The following is a 22157-nucleotide window of genomic DNA, read 5'->3' as shown; positions in this document are numbered from 1 at the left end:
TGTTAACCCATTTTCAGGCGAACATGCTTACGTCTGTATATGAAAATAAGAGCCGTCATTGAATAACATTTTTATTCAGTTTGTTTGACTGTCACACCCTCGCTGCCATCTGACAGTGGATGAATATGTCCGCTGTGACTCCTTTGACTCGTAGGTGAACAGAGCAATTTACAGGCCGCACTTCATTCCTTCCTTTTCACATCAGGCTGACGCCGTTTCATATTTACAGTTTGCAGATTCAGCAGAGCATTTCAGATAATTAAAATGCAGCGTGCCTTGATGACTCGGTCCACCCTTGATTTCCCACAGTACCTTGCTTTCAAGGGCGCAATTTCCATATTTGCTTGTTATTTAGAAAATGTCAAGTTTCGTAAGGCCGTTTTTTTGGAGCACTTGTGGCCATTGAATAAAGGGCATGAAGCCACTGTTGTCCTAGATATCTCAAGAGTCATGTGCAGAATTAATGACTCTCTAAAATGTAATCCTATTACTCATCGCTGTGATCTGCAAAGAAGCAGGACTTAATTAGAGACGGTGAGAAATGTTTCCTGCTTGTTAGTACTTGTCTTTGCTGTTAAGTCAACCCGACTGTATGCCGTGTGCTTTACATTTGCCAATATGTCTAAAGCAGCAGCGAAAGCAAGGGATCTGTATGTCCTTTGTGTATCTCGAGAACTGTTGATCCGATGTGCTTCACACTTAGCGGGTGTATTGCTGGGGACCCAAGGGCGTGTATTGTCGGAAATGTATGCAATTTGGACGCAATAAACAACTGACCGCTATTTGACCTGAGTTCCCTTTTGATGCTGGATATGCCAACATTAAAACCGCAAAAGTCAACCAGAGATGAGCGGTTCTTGAGAAAGTTGCAAGCGGCACTTCCCGGGAATTGGCCTGGGTCAAACGGGCACGCGTCGCACGGCAAACACACATACCTAGCCACAAGATGGCAAGCAGCAGCCCCGGGAGCCGAGCATGGGGTCTGTTCCGAACGGACACTTCGCTAGCTTGTTAGTGATAGCACATGTCGATGCTACGGTCTTAATATAAATTGTTTTTGTTTTTTTTAACTACAGGGTGTCCATCTTGGACAACGGTAACCTCCGGGTATGGAACGCAACCAAGTCTGATGCCGGCCTCTACACCTGTGTGGCAAGAAACCAGTTTGGCGTGGCCAGCAGTACAGGAAGCGTAACCGTCAAAGGTATTTCCTTTTCCCTCTTAACATTTCATCACTGTCACTTTTGCGGTTCAGTCAGCAGGGACCCTCACCAATAAAGTGCGGGACACCATGTTATTACGCTCCGACTACACGCACATAGTGTTTCTTGATGTTTCATTCTGCTCCTTGAAAAATGAAAACATTCATGAATAAAACATGAACAACAAAGATCGGAAGGACACGGTTTTCTTCCTTCTTTTTTTTAAGCCTCCAACCACCTCGTTATCTTTGTCATGAGGAGCACGGCTTTTTTCTCTGTGCTGTCATCACTGGATAGGCAGACACACCTCGGTTGCTAAGTCTGTTAGCAGAAAACGTTCAGCTCACTGCCTCGGTGCCTCCGGTCCTGACTGACTGAGGATATGCTGTGAGAAAAAGGCCTGATGGTGTTGTTAGATCATCTGGGCTGGGGGATAGTATTTCTGCTCTGGCGCTGTGACTTATCTTTCTTCAAAACAGAGCAAGAGACCTATTTTTTTTTTTTTACCATCACTGAGGGTGTTAATATTTCAAACGGTATTGCGACTGACCTTGCTATATCAGATCACTTCTGTGCTTTGTGTGATTTGTCTGTCACTCCTAAAGGTCCACACGAGATCAACAGCTGTTGAAAAGCAGTACGGCGGTGAGAATACACTGTGAAGGCTGTGGAGGCAATGTCTACCCTCTTGTTGCCCTTTGTGAATGAGCTTCCACACAATTTCAATTACCTGATTTAGAGTGCCAATGCCACGTCAATACACCTTCAAGGGTTAAATCGCTGGTAGCAAAAGTAATATGAAAAAAAAAAAAATCAATACTGGTTATACACCTGAAAAGAGAAGGCTGAAAAGTTGAGCACAAACGGCGAAAATTCACCTTGAACTTACATTTTGGCCTGAATGTGCCAGTCCGTTTGAAAAAGTGTTTCCTGGAGTCACTTTTCGGCAACCTCTCATTTTACTGCAGCAGGGTCTGACAGTCTGCCTCCTCAGTCCTGGTCCTGGTTCTTCTGTGCCTCCCTTCCCGCTCAGGGCTCAGCAACAGCAGCCCTGAGTGCAGGTCGAAGGCATCAGCGAAGGCGGATCTGTACGCGGCAGCCCGGTCGCTGCTGGAGGCCCTGCTGTAGTCTGAGCTGAAGGAGTTTCTGATCAATATAGGGGTATCAGACCCGGTGCCAAATATCAACACTGATGGTCCTGTGTGCTTATGAAGGTCATGGCATCAATACTTTAATGAGAGTTTTTTTTTAAACCATTAGCTCTCTTTACCCTCAAATCAAAAGGTACTAGATCAGCCAGTAATGGTTCAATGTCACACAAATCAGTTCCCAAACCTCTCAGCCGTCTTCTGCTCGTTCAGAAAGCAACTGCTAGATTTCTTACAAAGATTGAGACAGCTCAACAACAGTTCTTAGGTCTCCTCCAGTGAAGAGTGTTTAAAGTACTGCTGCATGTCTATAAATCTCCCAATGGCTTTGGACCAAAAGGCGTCTGTCTGACTGTCCTTTACGACATGAACCCTCTCAGCCTTTTGGGGCTGCTAACTGGTCCCAGAGTACAAATTAAACACGGGGGGGCAGCGGTTAGTTTCTGTGCATCACAGAACTGGAACAAATGTCCAAGCGATGTTGGACTGGCACCAACTTAGTCCATCTTTGAATCCAGATTCAAAAGTTCTTGCGCACTGCCTTTGGCCAAACCTTAAGCATTCATCATGAACAATCTTGCCCATCCACGTTCATGACTTTCATTTTAATGTTTTTGTGCAGTTTTTCTCTCAGTCTCATGTTTCTACTAATTTCCCTTTTGACTTGTCTTTGCGTATGAAAGGATTTGGGTACAAAGTGCAGCTCATTGCGTGGCTTTATTCTGTGCACACTGCTGTTTTCCTGTCCTATTTCCACTGGGGATAGTTTTCCCTTCCTCCTTCAGTTCCTGGGGGATTTGCTGACATATTCAGTGAACTACACCCTCCCTTCGACCTCCTTCTGGAAGGTTTCACAGTTCATTTGTGCTCTGGTCATTTGTTCTGCCTTGACCTTCCTAGTTGGCTGGGTTGTATAGATTCATAGAGTTATTGATCTCCATTGGCCTTAGGGAGATAAGTTCACGCCTCATATTTCATAGGGTCTAGTATCGATTCACATGTGTATTCCAATGGATTATTGTAGTCTTTGCCTCAAATCTTCCAGACAAATCACAACACTGGCAGTGGAGTTCCTCGGTTTCACTAAGAGCTGAGGCGTCAAGGCTGAGCAAATTCCCTCAGAACCTTTATTCACCCAGAGAGAGTACGGTTCAGTGTAACCACATGTAAACAAGCCGCAAACACTAATCGTATGCCTGTGTTGGTGTTGGGGACATTTTTCCCCTGTTAGGTAATGAATTGCACAGGGGAAAGACACAAAATAATAATAGAGTGGTGTCAGAATCCTTCCAATTCCCCAATCGTACGATAAAAGCTGTTTCTTTTTCACCACTCTGATGTTAAATCATTTTTTAATAAAGACTCGAAGACAGAGCTGCTGCTGCTGCTTCTTTTCTTCTTCTTCTTCTTCTTCTTCTTCTTCTTCTTCTTCTTCTTCTTCTTCTTCTTCTTCTTCTTCTTCTATGTTTAAGATTTTTATTCAGAGGTTCAATCCATTTAATTTTTTTCTTAAAGTGAGTAAAACCCTTGAAATGCCGTGTCAACAGCGCAGCAAGAAAATCTGTCTCATTTCTATATTTTTTCTCTAGGCAGTTCCTATAGAAAGCTAAATCCATGTTTAGCCCCACAGGCAAGTGTTTATCTAAGTACTTTGAAAAAATATGATTAATGCCGATGGGCAAAACCGCAGAAGAGGAATGTCCTGTATCTATGCAGTAATTCCTTTTTAACCAGAATACGCATCACATAATGGAATAAAAATAAATAAACTAGATGAGCTCTTTCGTCTGTAAATCACTATCTAGGCATGTTTCCTTTTTCTGTTGAATTATAAAAGACTGATTTCATATATTATGAATGCCGGAAAGTCAGCAGCAGTCAAGGATGTGGGGAGAGCTCAGAGTGCACCTTGCCGCTGATTTATTCTGATGCCTCTCGCTGCATCCCATTGACGAGTCTTGCCTTTCTACAACAACAACAACAAAAATAATCAGTAACCGTTGCATAATTGAAGTGAGAAAATTAACAGAAGAACGTGTCAGTGTGTTTGTTTCTTTCGCACACGGACAAATTTGTTGCTGTGAAATGTTTGGAGTTCAAGGAATAATAAAAATGCATGACATTGCCATACCCTGCCAGAAACACTCCACACTCTCCTTTTCCCCATTTATCACACACTGTGAAATGAAAACGGTACAAAACCCCCTCCGACCCCTCCAGCCAATCAGTGTCCATGGGTGGGGGTGGTGGGACTTACAGCTCTCTCTTTAGATTCAGGTTGATGGCCTTTATGTGATTTTCCAATCAAGCCGCAAAGGGAACACACACACACACACACACACACACACACACACACACACACACACACACGTCCTCCCAGCATAAAGAGACACCGGCGTTACCCACTTATTATTCTCCGGGGAAAAAAATAGGAGTTTTATTTGACGCCCTCTCTCACTTCGCTTCCTTTCCATCATCGTATGTTAAGGCTGTTTTCCCGCCGCCGATGTACAAACGTTCCTGTATGTGATCTCGCGCCTCGCTTGTCAGAATCGATATTGTTTGAAAAAATGGGACGGGGTAATTTGCATGCATTATTTCATTGAGGATCGGAAACCTGTTTAGCGGGGAGAAACGTGTGTCGCGGGAGCGGCCCTTCTGGGACATGACAGTAGTTTATTCAAATTGACTTTGGTGACGCGAATGTGGAAAAATACCTGTCAAAAGGCGTTCGGCGTCTCCTGCTGTGAATAAGTCAGCGAGTGAGCAGCGGTGGAGCCGTCACAACAGATGAGCCCTGGTAATGTCCCCATCATTCCAACACTGGAGGGATATTAGCAGATTAATTGCACTTGATTATAGACGTGCTCCCTGAATTTTGATTACGCTGGAGATGAGCCGTCGCAATCAGGGTTGCCTCCGATCATTACAGATGGTCAGCGGGCTCCAAACTTCTGAGCTCACACTGCGTTCACTTCTGTCTGCCTCCGTGAACCCGGAAGGCAATCCATCTTTCCAACACTGTGACACATCTTCATCACCATTTGCTCAGGAGGTGGTTGGAAAGCAAAGATTAAGAAAGTTTTGTGTCGGTGGTTGTTGTAGCATTGTTTCCACATTTATTTGTGCTATTCGACACTTGCTAGCAGCATGTGGGAATTCATCTTCATTTACGTGTACGCCTCCCTCAGGATGAATTGAATTTCTTTGATGTACCCTTACTTTTTCCTCCAGTGCCATCATGAGGTCAAAATTAGACCAATACTTTGGTTAATAACCAAATACCATTCCCATCAGGATGACGTGACATGTCATTGTGTCAGCAGACAAACGTATTTATAGCTCTCCCAGACAGCCACACTCAAAGGTGGAGCAAAAGGTCCACCACCATAGAGATGGGCAAGTTATGATAATAATGAAGCCACTCGTGCTGTTGCAAGAAGAATGACTTCTGCTGACGCGTTTGCTGAGTTAGTCTTCTTTTGTGACTTTGGTGTTTTTAAGGGTTATTTGAGATTCACCACAGTGTCAAAGAAAACCTCACCGATCAGGGCAGCCGTAGACCAGCAACTCTCTCGTTCTAGGATTTAAGAATACAGTTTTTGTTGATGTTACTTTGAAGAGAGCACTGATACCGTTACCCGTCGGAGAGCGCTGTCTGTTGGCAGGGTTAGGGGGTTGAAATTATTCCAAATTTAAACTGATGTTGACTTTTGTTTTACGTTGCCGTGGTCAGCATCCGTGAATTTACCAGCTTTGGGTAGATAACTCATCAAAACTTCAACAAAACTGTGATCATCCCTTTAAGGTTCAAACCCACAAAGTGAGCTGTGGCTATTTGAATTTTGGGGTTTGGAAAGTTACATACATTGTGGTAGCACAGCCCATTCCAGCTTCAGAAAGGACGAAGGAGGTTTCCACAGAAGTTCGACCATGTGATAAGCACTTCTGATGGAGTAGCCTGGCCAGTTTACTCCTGTTAGATCAAAAAAAAAATCCTCTGGGATTACATGATATTCGATATCACACGGGAAAGATAGCGCCAGCGTAAGACAGAAGACAAGCCGTCTGCTTAGTGACGTGGATGTAAAAACATTCCAGTTTGGTGTCAGAGTCTGGGAGGCCCTTTTCAAAGCAAACCCTTTTCGTCCATGTTGACTACCAGCAACTATGTGAGATAAATGTGACGTGTGACTCCTGACAACCATATAGGAAAATAATGAGCAGCCATCTGTCAGTGACCGCCAGCAGGTCGCTGCAGATGTGCGGCTTGCACAGCCTTCGAACACAGCATTGAGTGCATCTTATATGCATCTGCTGAGCGATGTACACAAGCTTTTACCGCAATTGAAGTTTGTCCTTGAAAACCTTTGATTTGTGCTTTGAAAAATAAGTGGCATTCAAAGAAGCGTGTAGGAGGAGTCTGGGCCGTGTTGATGAAAGCCCTCTGTGCTTTTGTTGATATGAAGAGCAAAGGGATGAAGAACTGGTGATGAAAGGAATTATTGTCACGAGGTTCACCAGACTTTAATTCCAAAATGACCAGAGACGGCGGATTAAAGCGCTTTTTCAGAACGCGATCTATGTTACGGTGCTTTACCTTAAAAATAATTAGATGAACCAGAGCCGTGTGTCGTTTTAGGAAAGGCCGCCGGCCTGCCAGTGAAAGACATTTTCCTCGACAAGTTTGTGCTGGTCTTGAACCTAAATGCCTCCGCATCATCTGCTTGAATCTCAGTTTGAAGGACTTTACAGGGTTGGGGTGAATCTCTTCCCTGGTAAATTTGTTTTCAAAATCCTTGGATCCCGAGGCCCTTGGCTCCTCGATGCTCTTCTCCATGCATTATTCAAGCTCACATCACTCAGCATGTGTGGAAAACTACAGTGTCTATACACTCAAGGAGAATACACTCTTACACATTACAGCTTTAGACCATTAAAGCTAGGAGGGAATCTCCACGGGGGAGGGGTGGGGGAGGCAGAGAGGAGTGTGAGCATTATTCATGATGGCTGCTGTTTGTGGGAAGGCTGACCTCAGAGAGGAGCGCAGAGTCATTTGGTAACCGTGAGCTCGCTCTGTTTACTGTGAGCCAGTGTCGGTTGTCATCTGTTTTGGCCTATCTGACTTGATGTTGCTTGAATATTAAGATATTTATCAATCCCTCTATTCTTTTAAGCATCAAACAATGTTTTGAGTCTTTAGCTTAAAAACCTCTATCAGATCTCGTGTAACGCAGCATTGTTTTATCTTCTCAAAATGTCTTGCTTTGACACGAGACGGTGTCTTTCTTTTTTTAGTAAGGCTTGCTTTTACAATAATTTGAATTCCCAATCGTTTCTTAGTTTCCTGAAAGTAATTATAACTAATTGACCCTTCGCTAAGCCGCGCCCCCCCCCGCTGCTACTCCTTCAAGCTGTCAAAGCTGCCAAAGAGCCCACGCTGTCACTAACCGCGCTCCCTGAATAAATATAATCTAACTTTCTGGTAAAACAAAAGAATTATTTCAGACAGAAGCAGACAAAAAAAAGTCTCAGATTTGTGTCCAGGATGGTAAAGTGATTCAGGAAAGAAAACCAGGTTAAAAAGATGAAGATAGATTCTAAAGCCTCCGGATTACAGCGTAAAAGTGAACTAACGCATCACTTGGAGATCGAGACAGTAGACAATGAAATGAAGGAACAAAGCTGTGCCTGTAAAGCCGGGTAGGTCTTACTTCACTATTTCAATAATTAAAACGCAAAAACAGCATGTGTATACATTACAGTAAGTACACCTTCAGCAGTTAGCAGGAGTAAGTAAGTAAGTGCTTGTTTTTGGAAAAGTTTTGGACGAGAATGATCAAAGATACATTTTGGCGTTTGGATGAGGACTTGATGCTTTAAGTACATTGAGTCTTGCCAACAACAAAATCATGTGAGGGCTGCATTTCATCACATTTCATACAGATAACCGTCAAATTCAGAACTATCTTTGAAAAAATCTCCTCAATGAAACATTTTTGTCGACAGTTCCTTTCTTTTTGGCCCCGTAAAGCCATGAGCACACACATATTTTACAGCTTTTTAACGGAAAGCGTCTGCGAGCTGCTTAACGTTCACCTTGAACACACATTTATTCACCTCACATGACGCACATTAGTTTTGACAAGTTGAATGAATTCATGGTCGATTATTGCTGCGGAACACTGTGGCGAGTAACAACAGGCGACTGTGGCGGGAAACACTGGTTTTCGCAATGTTGGGCACAAACTGAAACATGGCGGCGGCGGTTTGATCCGCGCGGTCCGCCTCGGCACGTTTAACACGCTCCCTATCTCGTCTCTGGTTGACCCCGTTAAGGGAGTGGGTTACCAGCCCTCGTTTACATTGGCAGCAGGTAACAAGGCATTATACAAGACGGGAATCAATCAGATTATGCTCAAGAGAGCAGTATGTGGTGGTGTAACCAACCTTGGTTGTCCATATAATCTGTCACCAATGATGACAGATGAAGGTAATAAGGGAGCATATTCCTATCGCGGTCACAGTCGATCCTTTGAGGCAGCTCGAGGCCGGGCAACACACACTGGAGACAGAATACATGTTTATAGTATGTTTCCATGTTACAGATAGAGGAATGAATATGTTCTTTTTTGTGGACGTGAGTATTTCCTGATAGATCCGGCCCGAGCCTTTTTGTTTCCCTTCTGTTTCCTTCTTCTCACATCACGGAGAGTACCGTCATGAAAAACAGGTGTCGTTCTAACCCTCAGCTCTTCTATTTCCTTCCTGCACTTGTTCCACAAGGTGTAGTCGGCCTTTAGAAAACAGAGCAGACCGAGGAGACGCAACCCCTTGAATACCTCCTGTGTGTTATTGCCGCGATTTCACTGCGCCGCCATTGCTCGCCATTTAGCCCCAGCAATTGCATTGTGTGTGTGACAAAACCACCCAGCTGATAGCATTCTCGGCCTGATATCAGAAAACGGATAGATAAATCACACCGGGAGCGTGCGGCGTGGTGGTGGTGGTGGCGGTGGTGAGCGCCTGTGTGTGCCTTGGAGGTGAAGGGGGGAGCAATACAATGGCGGTATCGAATTCACTCTGGATGAAGACTGCACTGCCGGCACTTTCTACATGAATCTATGCCTGTCCAGGGATCATTTGCCATGGTTAATTTAGTCTGTGTGCTCAGAGTGGCAATTTCAACCAAGTAATCACAGCACCCCCAAGAGGGAGACAGGTGTTGTGCACTCCGAGAACAAAGCCTCTCCCACTCATCTCGCCTCTCTCATGTCCTTCCACCTTCCTCCTCCGCCGCTCACGCACGAGTGCAGATAAGGGACGCTCGCCTTATTCCCTCAGCGGTGCCATTGTAATGCACTGCAGGCTTGAAAAGAGAGTGCCAACGATTGGAAGAAGTGTTCGCTGCTGTTTACTGTGTTCCTCGCTGTGCGTTTTGGGAATTTCTGGGCCGATCAAGGAGGGAGGAAGGGTTCCAGGCTGAGCTGCCAGTGACACACGGAGGCTTTCTCAGGATGCAGGAGAGACACGTCTCCGAGTCCCCACAGAGACGAGCTCAGGCCGAAACTAATACCAGTTATTGTAGTTGTGCGCCCTAGTTTGCTGTGTGCTCTGTTCCATATATCCTTCTATTAACTGAGTCTGACATATCCATAAGGATGATGGAAGGGCTGTGCTTTTTTTTTTTTTTTTTTTGCAAAGCCACTTCCCCGTGCTGAATTGTAATGCGGGAGAAAGAGAAGAAAAAAAGAGGAGAGGGGGCAGAAAAGAGAGTTTTGATCAAACGTACGTGCCGTGTGTTTTCAGAGCCGACCGCCATCACCACCCTGCCGTCCACGCTGGACATCACGGTGGGGGAGAGCGTAGTCCTGCCCTGCCAAGTGAGCCACGACCCATCGCTGGAGCTCAAGTTCACCTGGTTCTTCAACGAGCAGCTCATCCACTTCGGGAATCACGGCGGATATTTTGAAAAAGTGGGAGGCGTAAGTCCATAATCGCTCTTCTTTTCCTCTTCTTTTTCTTTGCCAACATGCGAGGCTACCAGGCCTAACAATTTGCTTAGAAGGCGTTGTTGCTGTTAGAGCTACAGGCTTCCCTTGTACAAACAATTAAGGATTTGCATTGACATGTTTCCCTTTTTAGAAATCAATCAAAAGCAACTTTCAGAAACACAATGAAATGCATTTTTATGTAAGCACTGATTCTCACATTTATCAAAGTGTTTTAATACGCACCACAGTTTGATGTACATCTGTCAAATCTACTTTGCGAACATGACACATGGAATTAAAAAAAGTAACATTAGCATAACAACATAACATTTACATTAACATTAGTAACATTTGCATAATTAAATATAGTTAATGTCAGAGTATCAAAATAAAAGTACGCTGACCAAAATTAAATTAAAGTAACGGACAGTTAGCATGAGAAAAATAAGAACTATTTATGCCAGATATGGTACGTTAATCTTCTTGAGATACCTGCTGCATGCATACAGCCATAGAAAACTGTACTAATACACTCTTTGGTGTGTTGTTTTAAAATGTTCATCATGCCACACAGGATGATGAAAAGAGATTCTGTACAACAGATGAATTTTCCCCTCTGTGAAATATTATAAGCGTAATAGTGCTGATTCCATCTGAAGCCGTCTGTCTGCACCTGTATCAGCTGTCACACACAAAAACTTTAGAGGATCACCCTAAATATAGAAGATGTGCAAGGTTCGTCAATAACAGTGTGAGAAGCCTCACCTGAAACCCGTCCAGAGACCCGTCCATTGTCCCACGCCACGTTTTCAGATGACCCGGAAAACACAATGAATAATTAAGAATCAAACCATATTGTGGTGTGTTGAAGAATGCTCTTTTCATTAGTGCGACTGTGCCCTTTTGCTACATAAAAGACATTGATTTATTTTCCAGCCCCTTCAGAGATTCCATTGAATAAAGGTCAAGAGGTGACTGTGAAGATTCATTGGAACATCAATATTGTACCTTTTCTCTATTTTAGCAGGGTCATAATAAATTCAGCCGCAGTGCAGAGGGAATGTTTGTATCAAGTGTATTATTTATGGGCAGGAAAATTGCTGCCTGTGGTTTATTTTAAAAATGAAATTTACATACACACCCTGCAACCAGTCTCAGTCAGCCGCTGTATACTTTAAGAGGTTCGCAGCTTACATCTCAGCGTGTGTTACGCAGGCTTATTTTTCTCTCCCGAAAAAATAAATAAAAAAAATAAAAGATTCAAGGCTCCTTCAAAAACTGCAGGCATAGAGGAAAAAAAAAAAGTCCAGCACTGAGTTGTCTTCCTTGTTTCTTGTGTGATTTAGTTGCTTCCTATACCATCATTTACAGTCTCACTAATGCATAGCTTCACATCTGCACTTACTTTGATTAAGCTACCAGCCACTCCACACAATTCCTACCGCCATTGTACCACAGCCCTCCGTGTGTCCAATTTATTACACAACCTGCTCTGCTCTGATGAAATGATAATGTAGGAGTGTGGGATTGCAATTAGAGATGGAATAAAAAGCTCCCTTAAAGAAATAACTGTCAGACTAGCCATTAGGCTGCTCCTTCACTGAAACTGCTCTCGCAAAATCAAGCTATTTGTGTGAGTATATTTCTGTAATTATAGTGGTAAAATAAAGGCATGGCGAGTGTTGAATAGAGGTATTTCTGTGGCCTTTTTTTTAGGATATATAAAGGGAAGGCTGCATGGGGAATTATGGATTTATTTTTTCAAGCTACACATACATGAGAATGAGCTTTCTGTTTAGATGGTTTTGTTCCCATGTGGCCAGGAAAGTCGGCATTGTTCTTGAATTACAATAGCTGGAGGCTTACCGTGTTGCTTATGGAACTCTTTGTGCCTGTGTGTGTGTGTGTGTGTGTGTGTGTGCGTTGTGAATGACAGCAGCATTCGGCAGGAGACATTATGATTCGCAACATCCAGCTGAGGCATGCTGGGAAGTACACGTGCGCCGTGCAGACGAAGGTGGACAGCATTTCCATTGCTGCTGACCTGGTTGTCAGAGGTGAGCCACGACGTTCCTTTGACTACCTTGTTTTCTTTGTGCGTCAATTGGAAACGGACGCCGACCAGATTACCAGCGTTTCCCAGCGCTTGAATAATGGATCATTCGGCTACTGAGAAAGAAGGGCGGAGCTTGTTAGTGATTAGTGTTTACTGTGACCGGATGGGCTTCTCCGACGAGGAAATGAAAGCATAGAATGAAAAGGGAGGCACACAGAAGTGTCTTTTCTCCGAGGCTTAGGGGAAATTTACCGTCTAATTATTCCCAATAGCTCCCAAAGGTTTCACGGACTTCGCCGCAGTAGCTGCAGGTGCTTAAACCACCGGCACTCTCTCCACCATCTTCCCATCTCCTTCTAATTTACATTTCCGCTCTCCACCCCCCCCAAACCCCCTCTTCCTCCTTCCTTTTCCTCCGTCTGTCTTTCTTATCTTTCCTCCCCTCTTTGCTGCCTGGCTATGCCATCTATCAGGTCCCCCGGGGCCTCCCACCAGCATCCATGTAGAAGAAATCACTGATACCACAGCCTCTCTGTCCTGGAGGCCTGGACCTGATAATCACAGTCCAATTACGGCATACACCATCCAGGCCAGGACACCATTTTCCCTCGGGTGGCAGGCTGTCACCACAGGTAAGCTCTCTCCAACCAGCCGTGGCCTCCTCCAGTCACATGGAGGGGGTCCGCTCTTCATTCCGCCTCGCCTGTGAGCGTATCGGAGATGTAATTTTAACCCCCGGCCCCAAATGGTACGCTATTGTAGCATGACCATTGACCGCCATTTTATCGGACGCCGGGGAATCCTGAAACGTGGATCTCATTCCGATGACGGCTTGGCGTTGCCGTGGCTGCAACTGGATAGTGTGGTTAAGTGATAGCGCCGGCGAAATTTCCCCCCCCACATCCTCTTAAACGGGGCTCAGCATTCACGCGTGATTGGGATAGTGTGCGTTTGTTCTGCACTGTACACCTTCTTCTATTGATATTTTTGGAAAATTAAGGACACTTTGATCTAAGATAGTTTTACGGGCTTCATTGATTTACCACATCAGGATCATATGTTTGAAACATAACTACGCTGTGACCTTGCAGGTAGACACAGCTCCTCTGTCAAGGAGAAGAAAAATTACTTTTTGGCACTTCCAGTGCAACACAAAAACACACACACACACACACACACACACACACACACACACACAAATATCCCCTGATTAGAACATTGATAGTAAGTGCATTTTCTTCATATGTGATTCTTCTGTGTTGTTGTCATGTTGTGTTTTTTTTAGTTAGCGTGTGCACTATGTGTCCTTGTGAGGGATTATGAGTGTCCTGTGTACCTGTGGTGGACTCCTACCATGTGTGTCAGCCTGGAGGTCATTCTGCTACTGATGCTAAGCTGACACTCTCACACACACAGACACACATGCACACAAAGTTGTTTGATACTGAAGGGGGCACTGTGTGTTTTATGCCAGTTCCTGAGATGGTAGGGGGCCACCGGCTGACAGCTACAGTAATAGACCTGAGCCCTTGGGTGGAGTATGAGTTTCGAGTTCTAGCAAGCAACACCATCGGGACCGGAGAGCCCAGCAAGCCGTCCAAACAAGCGAGGACAAAGGGGACCTGTACGTACCTCATGAAAAACACTTCCTTTATTTCTCTTTCAAAAAAATGTATGTCATGTTTCTTTGTTTTTTTCCTTTCAAAACAAAGTCAATGTCTTCCTTCACTTCCGTAAAAGAATAGTGACAATTTGAAATGAGAAGATCAATGTAAAGACACAGCTGCGGTGCTTAGCTTAGCATAAAGAATGGAACATTTAGCCCGGTATATTACTATTATATTAAACTTTGGGTGTGGTCACTTCTGTACTGGAATTCTATTAAACCTGAAAAGTAAGATAAAAGCAATCATGAGAGAGCTGGATTTACCAAGGTTGGATCCTTCGTGTGCTCTTTTCGGTAAAAAAAAAAACATCACAGGCTGACCAAGTCTCACAACCCGGCTCAGCTGTGAGAATTTAGCCGCTATCTCACTGGATTTGGAGATGTCGAAGTTCAACCACGTCCAAAAGTTCTCTCTCGCCGCCGTTCGCGAGTAGCGACGTGGAAAATGATTACATGTGCCTTCTCGGCATCGTGCGAAGTCAACAGGGCTAAGCTGATCTGTCTTCTTTCTCTTCAGCTCCGAAGGTCACACCAGCTAATGTGAGCGGAGGCGGTGGCAGTCGCTCCGAATTAGTCATCACATGGGAGGTAAGCGAGCCTGCTCGGGACCCTCTCACCCATGGAGGAGGGAGCCAGACGCCATTATTCTCTGTGGATCTGGGCCTCTGTTTCATTAATAACAGCTGAACGGCTTAATGTATGGCATTTCATTTTTAAGAACAGAGAGGCAATAACTGCTGCTGTCACCCGAGGGGAGAGACAAATGCTTTTGAGGTTTCAATAAGATAATTAAACTCAATGGTTCCTTCCAAGTCCCAACTTTTTTTCTTTTTTTTTTTTTTCTTTCTCTCTCTCTGTCTTTCTTTCCTGAAAAGCCCGTTGCATCTCAGTCCGGCTCTAAAAGCTTGTATTTACTCCGGCTGCTCACAATCATCAGCCCCCGCTGTGAAACGTTTTACAGAATCAGCGTTGATGTTTCCATATGCAAAGGTTCAATGGAAGTCTAACTTCTGCTTAACAAAGCTGCAATTCTGCCTCGGCTCTGAAATTTCCTGAGGCTTTTTACTTCAGACATGAAAAGCAGGGGTGCAGTGTTGCATTTTTAATTTTGACTTGCGCTTACAAATTGAACGCGATACCTGTAGTGAGGCTGAAAATGCAACTTTTATTCTGAGGATGGCGAAAGTGCAAAGCGCTCATTTATGTCAAATGGGTTTAATGTGCAATCTGCACATTAGACAATGAGACATCTTCTGTGCGGTGTTCAGATGTGACAACACACACAGAATAGTAATGAAACACATTATTACAACACACAAATGGAAATTTTAAAATATTGCCAACAGTGAAATAAACACAAGATACTTACATATATTCAATATTATATAAATGTGAATGAGTTGATTTTGTTACATTTATGGAAATAGAATGAACATTCATATCTCACAAAAGCGCTGCGGGGCTTTTAATCTGATTACCACATGTAGCACATCGTCAGGTTGGTGGAATAATTTACAGCCAATGTTGCAATTTTTAAGGTATGGGGAAAATAATAAAGTATACATTTTATTAAAAACTGAAGAAGCAAAATACATATGTTGTATACAATAACAATTGAGTTTCACATATTACGGCAGGCTAAATTAATATTGAGAAGTGTGTCAAAATATTTCTGGGACAGAAGCAAAGTAGTCATCAGCAAAGTGCTTTTTTATATGAGCGTGTATCTCTTAGTGGACGAGAGTGAAGTGGGTTCATCCACCAGAATGAAGTCTGCTGCTATAAATGTATGAGCCATGTTATCGCTCTGGACTACGACTGAGTTTATGGTATCATGCTGAGGGCACTGCACTGTGTAATGGATGTGTCCAGCAATAGGTTCTGTGTGCACAGCATGTTATATTTAAGGCAAAGCATTGTCTCAAAAATATGAAAGTCTTTGTTTTTTAGTGGGTTTTCGATCCATTTTTCATTCCCACAATTGAAATAAAGGTCTTGATATGTTGATCGAATATTGTTATTGTTTGTTTCCGCTCCCCTTTCCCTCCAGCCGGTTCCAGAGGAGCTGCAGAACGGAGCGGGTTTCGGCTACGTGGTGGCTTTCCGGCCGCACGGTGCCACGGGATGGATGCAGGCCGCCGTGCCGTCCGCCGAGGCGTCCAAATACGTCTTCAAGAACGAGAGCATCCAGCCCTTCTCGCCCTTCCATGTGAAGGTCGGGGTCTACAACAACGAGGGGGAGGGGCCGTTTGGACCCGTCACCACTATCAACTCCGCCGAGGAAGGTGCGTGTCATTTCCTGTCGCGCACGACACGCAACAAAGTCGCAGCGCTCGCTCTGCCACTCCGGGCCGCGCTTACACCAGTGATCTTGCAGCCAGCGTTCTTCTATCGGCGCTTCTGCAGACAACTTCCTTCAAACTTGTGTCGCTCTGTTGTTGGCATGAAAGACATAGCTTTGAGAAACGTTTTGATGTCGCCACTTTGAGGGGTCATCAAAGCCCGGTGTTACTTTACTTTGAGTCTTTATGTATTAACTCCAGAGCCTGGCCGAGCTCCCACCAGGGTCCGTGCCAAGAGCCTCTCCGCGTCCGAGATTGAAGTTTCGTGGAAAGCTCTGCCCTGGAATGCCAGCAAAAAAAGAGTCCTGGGCTATGAGGTGAGCTACAAAAAAATACCTTGTGTGTGTGTGTGTGTGTGTGTGTGTGTGTGCGCGCTTCCATTGGATGCCAATGTGCGCGCGTGCAAGCACATGGCAACTTATGCTGTTGAATCTTGTTCTCTTTTATTATTGATGAGTGTTTCAGGCTCATGCACCTTGGGCATGGGAGATAATAGCTTGCTGCATGCATAATGGTCCAGCCTAGTCCCATGCCTGTGGGTTTAGCTGTGTTTCTCTTGTTGTTTACCTAAGTACTGTAACCACCCTGATTAGCGTACTGATGCAATACTCCAAGGGATAGAGCGTTTAGCTTCTAATCCACACAACAAAGCAGTTGCAGACACTGGCTTTTGCGCTCAGTTAGTTCTTGTCATTTTAATTCCGCTCATTATTGAAATCCAAGATGGGAACAAAGGCGCTTTTTTGGTCCCCGGGTTGCTTAAAAGTGCCCGAATTTTTAAATTGTTGACCACTCAAAGTCAACAAAGGAGCAGGGCCTAAGCTAACCCTTCCTGTGAGGAAAGACAAATTATATTTGTGCTGTCAGGCGTGCCGGCTATTTCAGCCCTGACAAGCGGAGCGGCTTGACAAAGAAAATCTGTTATCAGTGGAAGTTGATTTTTTTTTTTTCTTTTTTCGGATTCCTTTTTTTTTGGTTGGTATTTTTGACCTCACTCTTTACCACATAACTTCAAACCTCGACACATGTCTGGCGAGCACGCAGCAAGCCAATTCACATATTTCATCCAGTTGAATTCACAGCTCGCCGTTGTCAGTTTGCACTTCATTGACGGGGTGTAACAGAAAGCTTTTAAGGTGTCTGTCGTGTTTTTTCCGCGTTCACGTCTGCGGTTCTGCCCCTCTGCCTTTCAGCTGAGGTACTGGAGTAAAAGTGAAAGGGAAGACACGGCCAGTGTGCAGAAGACGGTGGGAAATCAAACGTCGACCATTATCCGCGGGGTGAAAGGCAGCACCACGTATTACATCTCCGTACGGGCGTACAACACGGCTGGACCAGGGCCTCCCAGCACCACGGCCAACGTTACCACTAAGAAACCACGTGAGCATCCGATCTGATTAGAACTACCGGCCACTCTCTGCCACGGTTCACATTTTCATTGAGGTGAATAATGTGTTTTTCTGCTCTCAGCGCCCAGTCAGCCGCCAGTTAAAGTGATGTGGAACACATCCAATTCCAAGATTATACTGAACTGGGAGCAAGTCAAGGCCCTTGAGAACGAGTCAGAGGTCACCGGTTACAAAGTAAGCACTCAGCTGCTCGGCTTAATAAGAAAATTGTGTTTGCCGCTATTGCTTCCGCGTCTGACTCCTGCCTGGACTCTCGCCGCTCGTCCTCAGGTGCTGTACAAGAAGAATCGACACAGCCGCCCCAACGTCATGGAAACCAACACGACCTCTGTGGAGCTGGCCCTGCCCACTGATGAGGACTACATTATCCAGATAAAGCCATTTGGAGAGGGAGGGGAAGGCAGCAGCAGCAGGCAGATCACCATCCCAAGGATACCAGGTCAGTGGAGAGATAGTTGGAGCCTCCCTCGTGGCCGAGCTGAATAATCCACTCCCCCCCCGCTGCGGTCTTGCCTGAACAGATTAGCTATCATCGTCTCCAAAAGGAACCGAGGGAGCGGAGGAAATAATGCGCTACATGAGACCTTTTTGTAATCAGGGCTTCTACGTGACACAAGCGTTGCATGGAAAGTTGGGCAATTTATTGAGAATACTTTCCATGTCTCGTTAGGGCGCTCAAGTGATATTAATAACTCTGGAGCAATTTTTGGAAATGAGTGTTTTTAGCTGATGCGAGAGCGAGAGCGAGCGAGCGAGAGAGAGAGAGAGAGACGGACGATTAACGAAGTAAAAAAATGTTTTTTTTACGCCCACCGCGAACACACTAACGGCTCCGTTCTCTCCCCGACCGTTTCAGGCCCCAACGCAGTCGGCTCAGCATCCAAGGTCTCCACTCTATCAGCCCTGAGTACAATAGCGCTGTCTTTCACAGCACGGACATCTTTATGACAAACAGCTCTCAGCAGACGTTGCATCTGATGTGGAGACAGCTCGACGGCGGAACGCAAACACAGCCCACCCTGGTGTAACTCGATCCATTCATCTAGATTTTAGAGGCAAAAGGAAGGAGTAAAAAAAATAAATAAAAATAACACATTTAAAAAATAAAAATTTGCCATTGAGATGATAGGGAAGGAGTCCCCTTCAGCACCCAGGCTAAGTAAAGGAGATTGAGCGATGTCGTGACTATGTTGTTACCAAAGCAGCTTTCATAAGGAAAAAAACGAAGAGAAAAATGTCTTATATGCATCTTTTTGTATGACATGTTGAGCTTTTATAGATTTTTTTTTTTGTTTTTTTTTTTGTCCTGTATCAATTGAAAGTCCGTCTCGGCGTCCTGGTGAGAGAACATTTAAGTGCATGGCAAATAACATCAGATTTTCCAGACCGGAGGTTAAGAATGTCATTTGAAAGTGCACCTTTTATCTTCAAAAATAAGGTAACACTTGTGACTTTGGTTCCGACAGACCAGAGCAGTTTACTTTTACTTCAAGTGAATGAACTATTAACTGTTACTGTGTTACATCTCCGCATTTCCGTTTCTGCAATATGTCACAAATGTTTCGTTAAAAGGACCGCATCGACATGGCTGCTTGTCATTATTGGTCGTCTTACCAACTACGGCAGGTAATTAGAGGATCGACATCTGAACTCACGTGACTCACACGCTAAAGCTTGACCGCACAAGTAAAACGTTAGTGTTAGCAAACTGGATGAAGTCGGACATTTTTTCGTTTTTTTCAAAACTAAACGAAAAGATTTTCTTTTTAGGTCAAGAATCTTCAGCAAACAGAGAGTAAAAAGTCAACAATATTAATACAAGTTATCATCCAACATTAGGTCATTCTAATTGCACTAACTTGTATGTCAACGCAATACCTACATACAATCTGTACATTGAGTCATGAGTCGTATGGATCATTCCTCCTGTCTAGGTCTGGCTATAGTTTATCAGATTACAATGCCAGTACCAAAAACACCACTCTTGAAGCGATACCAATACCAAGATTACATTTTATACCTTTGTGTTCCAACTTCATTCGATTCCCATCGAGAGAATGAAAGCCTCGTATGGGTGGTCCAATCATACGCTGCATCAAGCAAAACCATACAAATAGTCATTTTTTTCTAGATCCATAGGTACAAAAAGGATTTAAATGTAGGTATGATTTGACTAAAGAGGATTAAATATTACTAGGCAATGAGTTTATTTGGGTTGATACCCTAAAGGTATGCAGCACCGATACCGAGCCCAGGCCCTTTGCAGTTCGACGACACTGAGAAAGTTGGATGCCACGAGAGGCTGTCGCAGCGTGAGTTCGCTAAATCCAAAGTAGCTCTCATCCAAAGCCCACTTATTGTGTTCTTCCAAATGTTTCCTTGCTGAGACGCAGCAGAGGAATACATTAAGTTTGTTGCTGGGAGAATACACTGACAATAAACTGACACGACTGCTACGTGTACAGAGATACCCACGTGATTTCACAAACAGACGAATGTTGAAGCTCCTCAGGAGCTTCGGCTGAACCGGAAATGATGTCAGAAGGAAGATCAGACGGGATCGCTTCATGTGCAGACGGAATGATTACAGCGACTAATAACTCGTTCATCATACAAATTGCATGGAGAAAAAAAAAAAAGTGTGTTTTTTTTTTTTTTATCATGCTGCTTTTTGGTGCCAGTCCTCTCGGGGAAGGTGACCAAGAACTCCCCCCCAAAAAAGTCGATGGGGTCCCTCAGAGCCATCCAAGTGGTAGCTACTGACCTTGTTACCGGAAATAGCGCCATGCTATTTTGGAGAGCATCTCCCCTGGGTTCCTCTACCTTGGCCATTGTACTGCAGTGGTGACCGGACCCTTGTGGCTGTCTCATGCTCCTCATCCTTTCAGTTAGCCCTGTGTCTAGAGCTATTCTTTGCCTTCTGTGTGCCTCATCATATGTTCAAAATCCTCAGGTCCTTAAAGAGCCTTAACTTATCATATGTAGATCAAAAACATTAGAAAACATAGAACGACAAAGCAGCCGCGGTGATGTTTACATGCTGCTGTGTTGAAAGATACTGTATGTGATTTGGATCAGGTAGGGGGGGGGGGTGGGCAGCATCCTTTGTTCAATGCTGAGGAGACCAAGGTTAGTTTGAATGGCATTCTGCTATTTCGCATGGGATATTGGCAATATATGAGGCCTGGTGCATTTTTATAGGTGTGTATTCTTATTAAAAGACAATGCTGCTGATTTTTTCCTTTTCCCATAGTCTTCTGATGCCGTGTGGGACAGCTGTGCTACAGAGGTACAGTGCAGTCTGTATGTAGCTTGTAATCCAGTTCAGTAGTTTGTACTTTGAAGGGAGGTGTGCTGTAGGCTACTGGGTCTTGCTCAGAATCATGCATCAAGAAATGTGTAATATACTGTTTTGTACACTTCAAATCATTTATATAAAAGAACCTTTCTAAAGAGATGATTTACTTGGTTTTTATGTAATAACTCTGTTTCATACTGTAGCTAACTGTTGCTCAGCATGACTGTACTTTTGTCCTTTCTCTTCTGTCCACCTGCAAATCGACTGAATGGCTTTGGCAACTTGCGAGGTTCATGCATCTGATAGGTTTGTGTATACCGTATGTGTACCATGGCATCTGAACCATGATCAGCCCCATGTCTAAGCTTCTGTCTCGGTCAGCCCTCTGAGATGTACTGGGTCTACTGTCCATATACGCTCTACATGAGGGTTTCCTCTGTTGCTGTTTGTTGTTTATACTGTGTTAATAAAGATTATTGATTTATAGAACAATGTCGAGCTCTGTGGGTCGATCCGTCAATACACATGAAGACTGGCATTATAGGAATATTCTTCGTCTGTGCTCGTCATTTGTTTAGAATAATGTTGCAATGCTGAAACACCTGCATGTTATGGGGGTGGTACATCTTTGACATGTATCTAAGGTGTTCACCAGTGATGTAGTATAGTACTGCTACTAAACAACAAAGCACTATAAATTCCAACTTTTCCCCCCTTCTGGATCAAGTTCAAAGGATCCTATACTTCCCATGATGCAACACATTGCCTTCTCTTTGCCTTCTAGACCCGGAGACTGTGTATAAGAAGTGAGAGTGGTTGCCGTGACATCGCCGTTTCTTTTTTTGGCTACCGTTTTGAATCTTTGAGTTTGGCTTTTTGGCCGGGACGGTGGAGCTACGACCAAACGTTGAAAGACTTTGTGGGCAACCAAAAGGTGACAGTTAATGTACATGATGTCAGAACACACTGTGAAAAGGCTACACAGACATTGCATTGGTGGGGACCTATCGATCTCTAGGTAGCCCCGCCTTCAAGCCTCCCC

The 22157-nt window shown here is 44.3% G+C and overlaps 1 protein-coding gene across 1 annotated transcript in view; it reads left to right on the top strand.

The window, feature by feature from the left end:
• The window catches only part of cntn4 (contactin 4), a 138560-nt gene extending 116862 nt beyond the window's left edge, over positions 1–21698 (top strand). Inside the window, exons 12-23 of the mRNA XM_068593867.1 lie at positions 1077–1204; positions 10160–10335; positions 12281–12401; positions 12874–13032; positions 13875–14024; positions 14584–14654; positions 16117–16351; positions 16610–16725; positions 17602–17788; positions 17879–17991; positions 18088–18256; positions 18674–21698. Of these exons, the coding sequence (XP_068449968.1) occupies positions 1077–1204; positions 10160–10335; positions 12281–12401; positions 12874–13032; positions 13875–14024; positions 14584–14654; positions 16117–16351; positions 16610–16725; positions 17602–17788; positions 17879–17991; positions 18088–18256; positions 18674–18765 (1717 nt within the window). The 3' untranslated portion in view covers positions 18766–21698. The remainder of the gene's footprint in view (positions 1–1076; positions 1205–10159; positions 10336–12280; positions 12402–12873; positions 13033–13874; positions 14025–14583; positions 14655–16116; positions 16352–16609; positions 16726–17601; positions 17789–17878; positions 17992–18087; positions 18257–18673) is intronic.
• The last annotated feature ends 459 nt before the right edge of the window (positions 21699–22157 follow it).

Source organism: Clinocottus analis, unplaced genomic scaffold, assembly GCF_023055335.1.
Source record: "Clinocottus analis isolate CAN_PGR_092001 unplaced genomic scaffold, fCliAna1.0.p SCAF_3, whole genome shotgun sequence".
Taxonomy (NCBI): domain Eukaryota; kingdom Metazoa; phylum Chordata; class Actinopteri; order Perciformes; family Cottidae; genus Clinocottus; species Clinocottus analis.
Note: the sequence above shows the minus strand (reverse complement) of the source record. Positions and strands in the feature narration are given on the sequence as shown.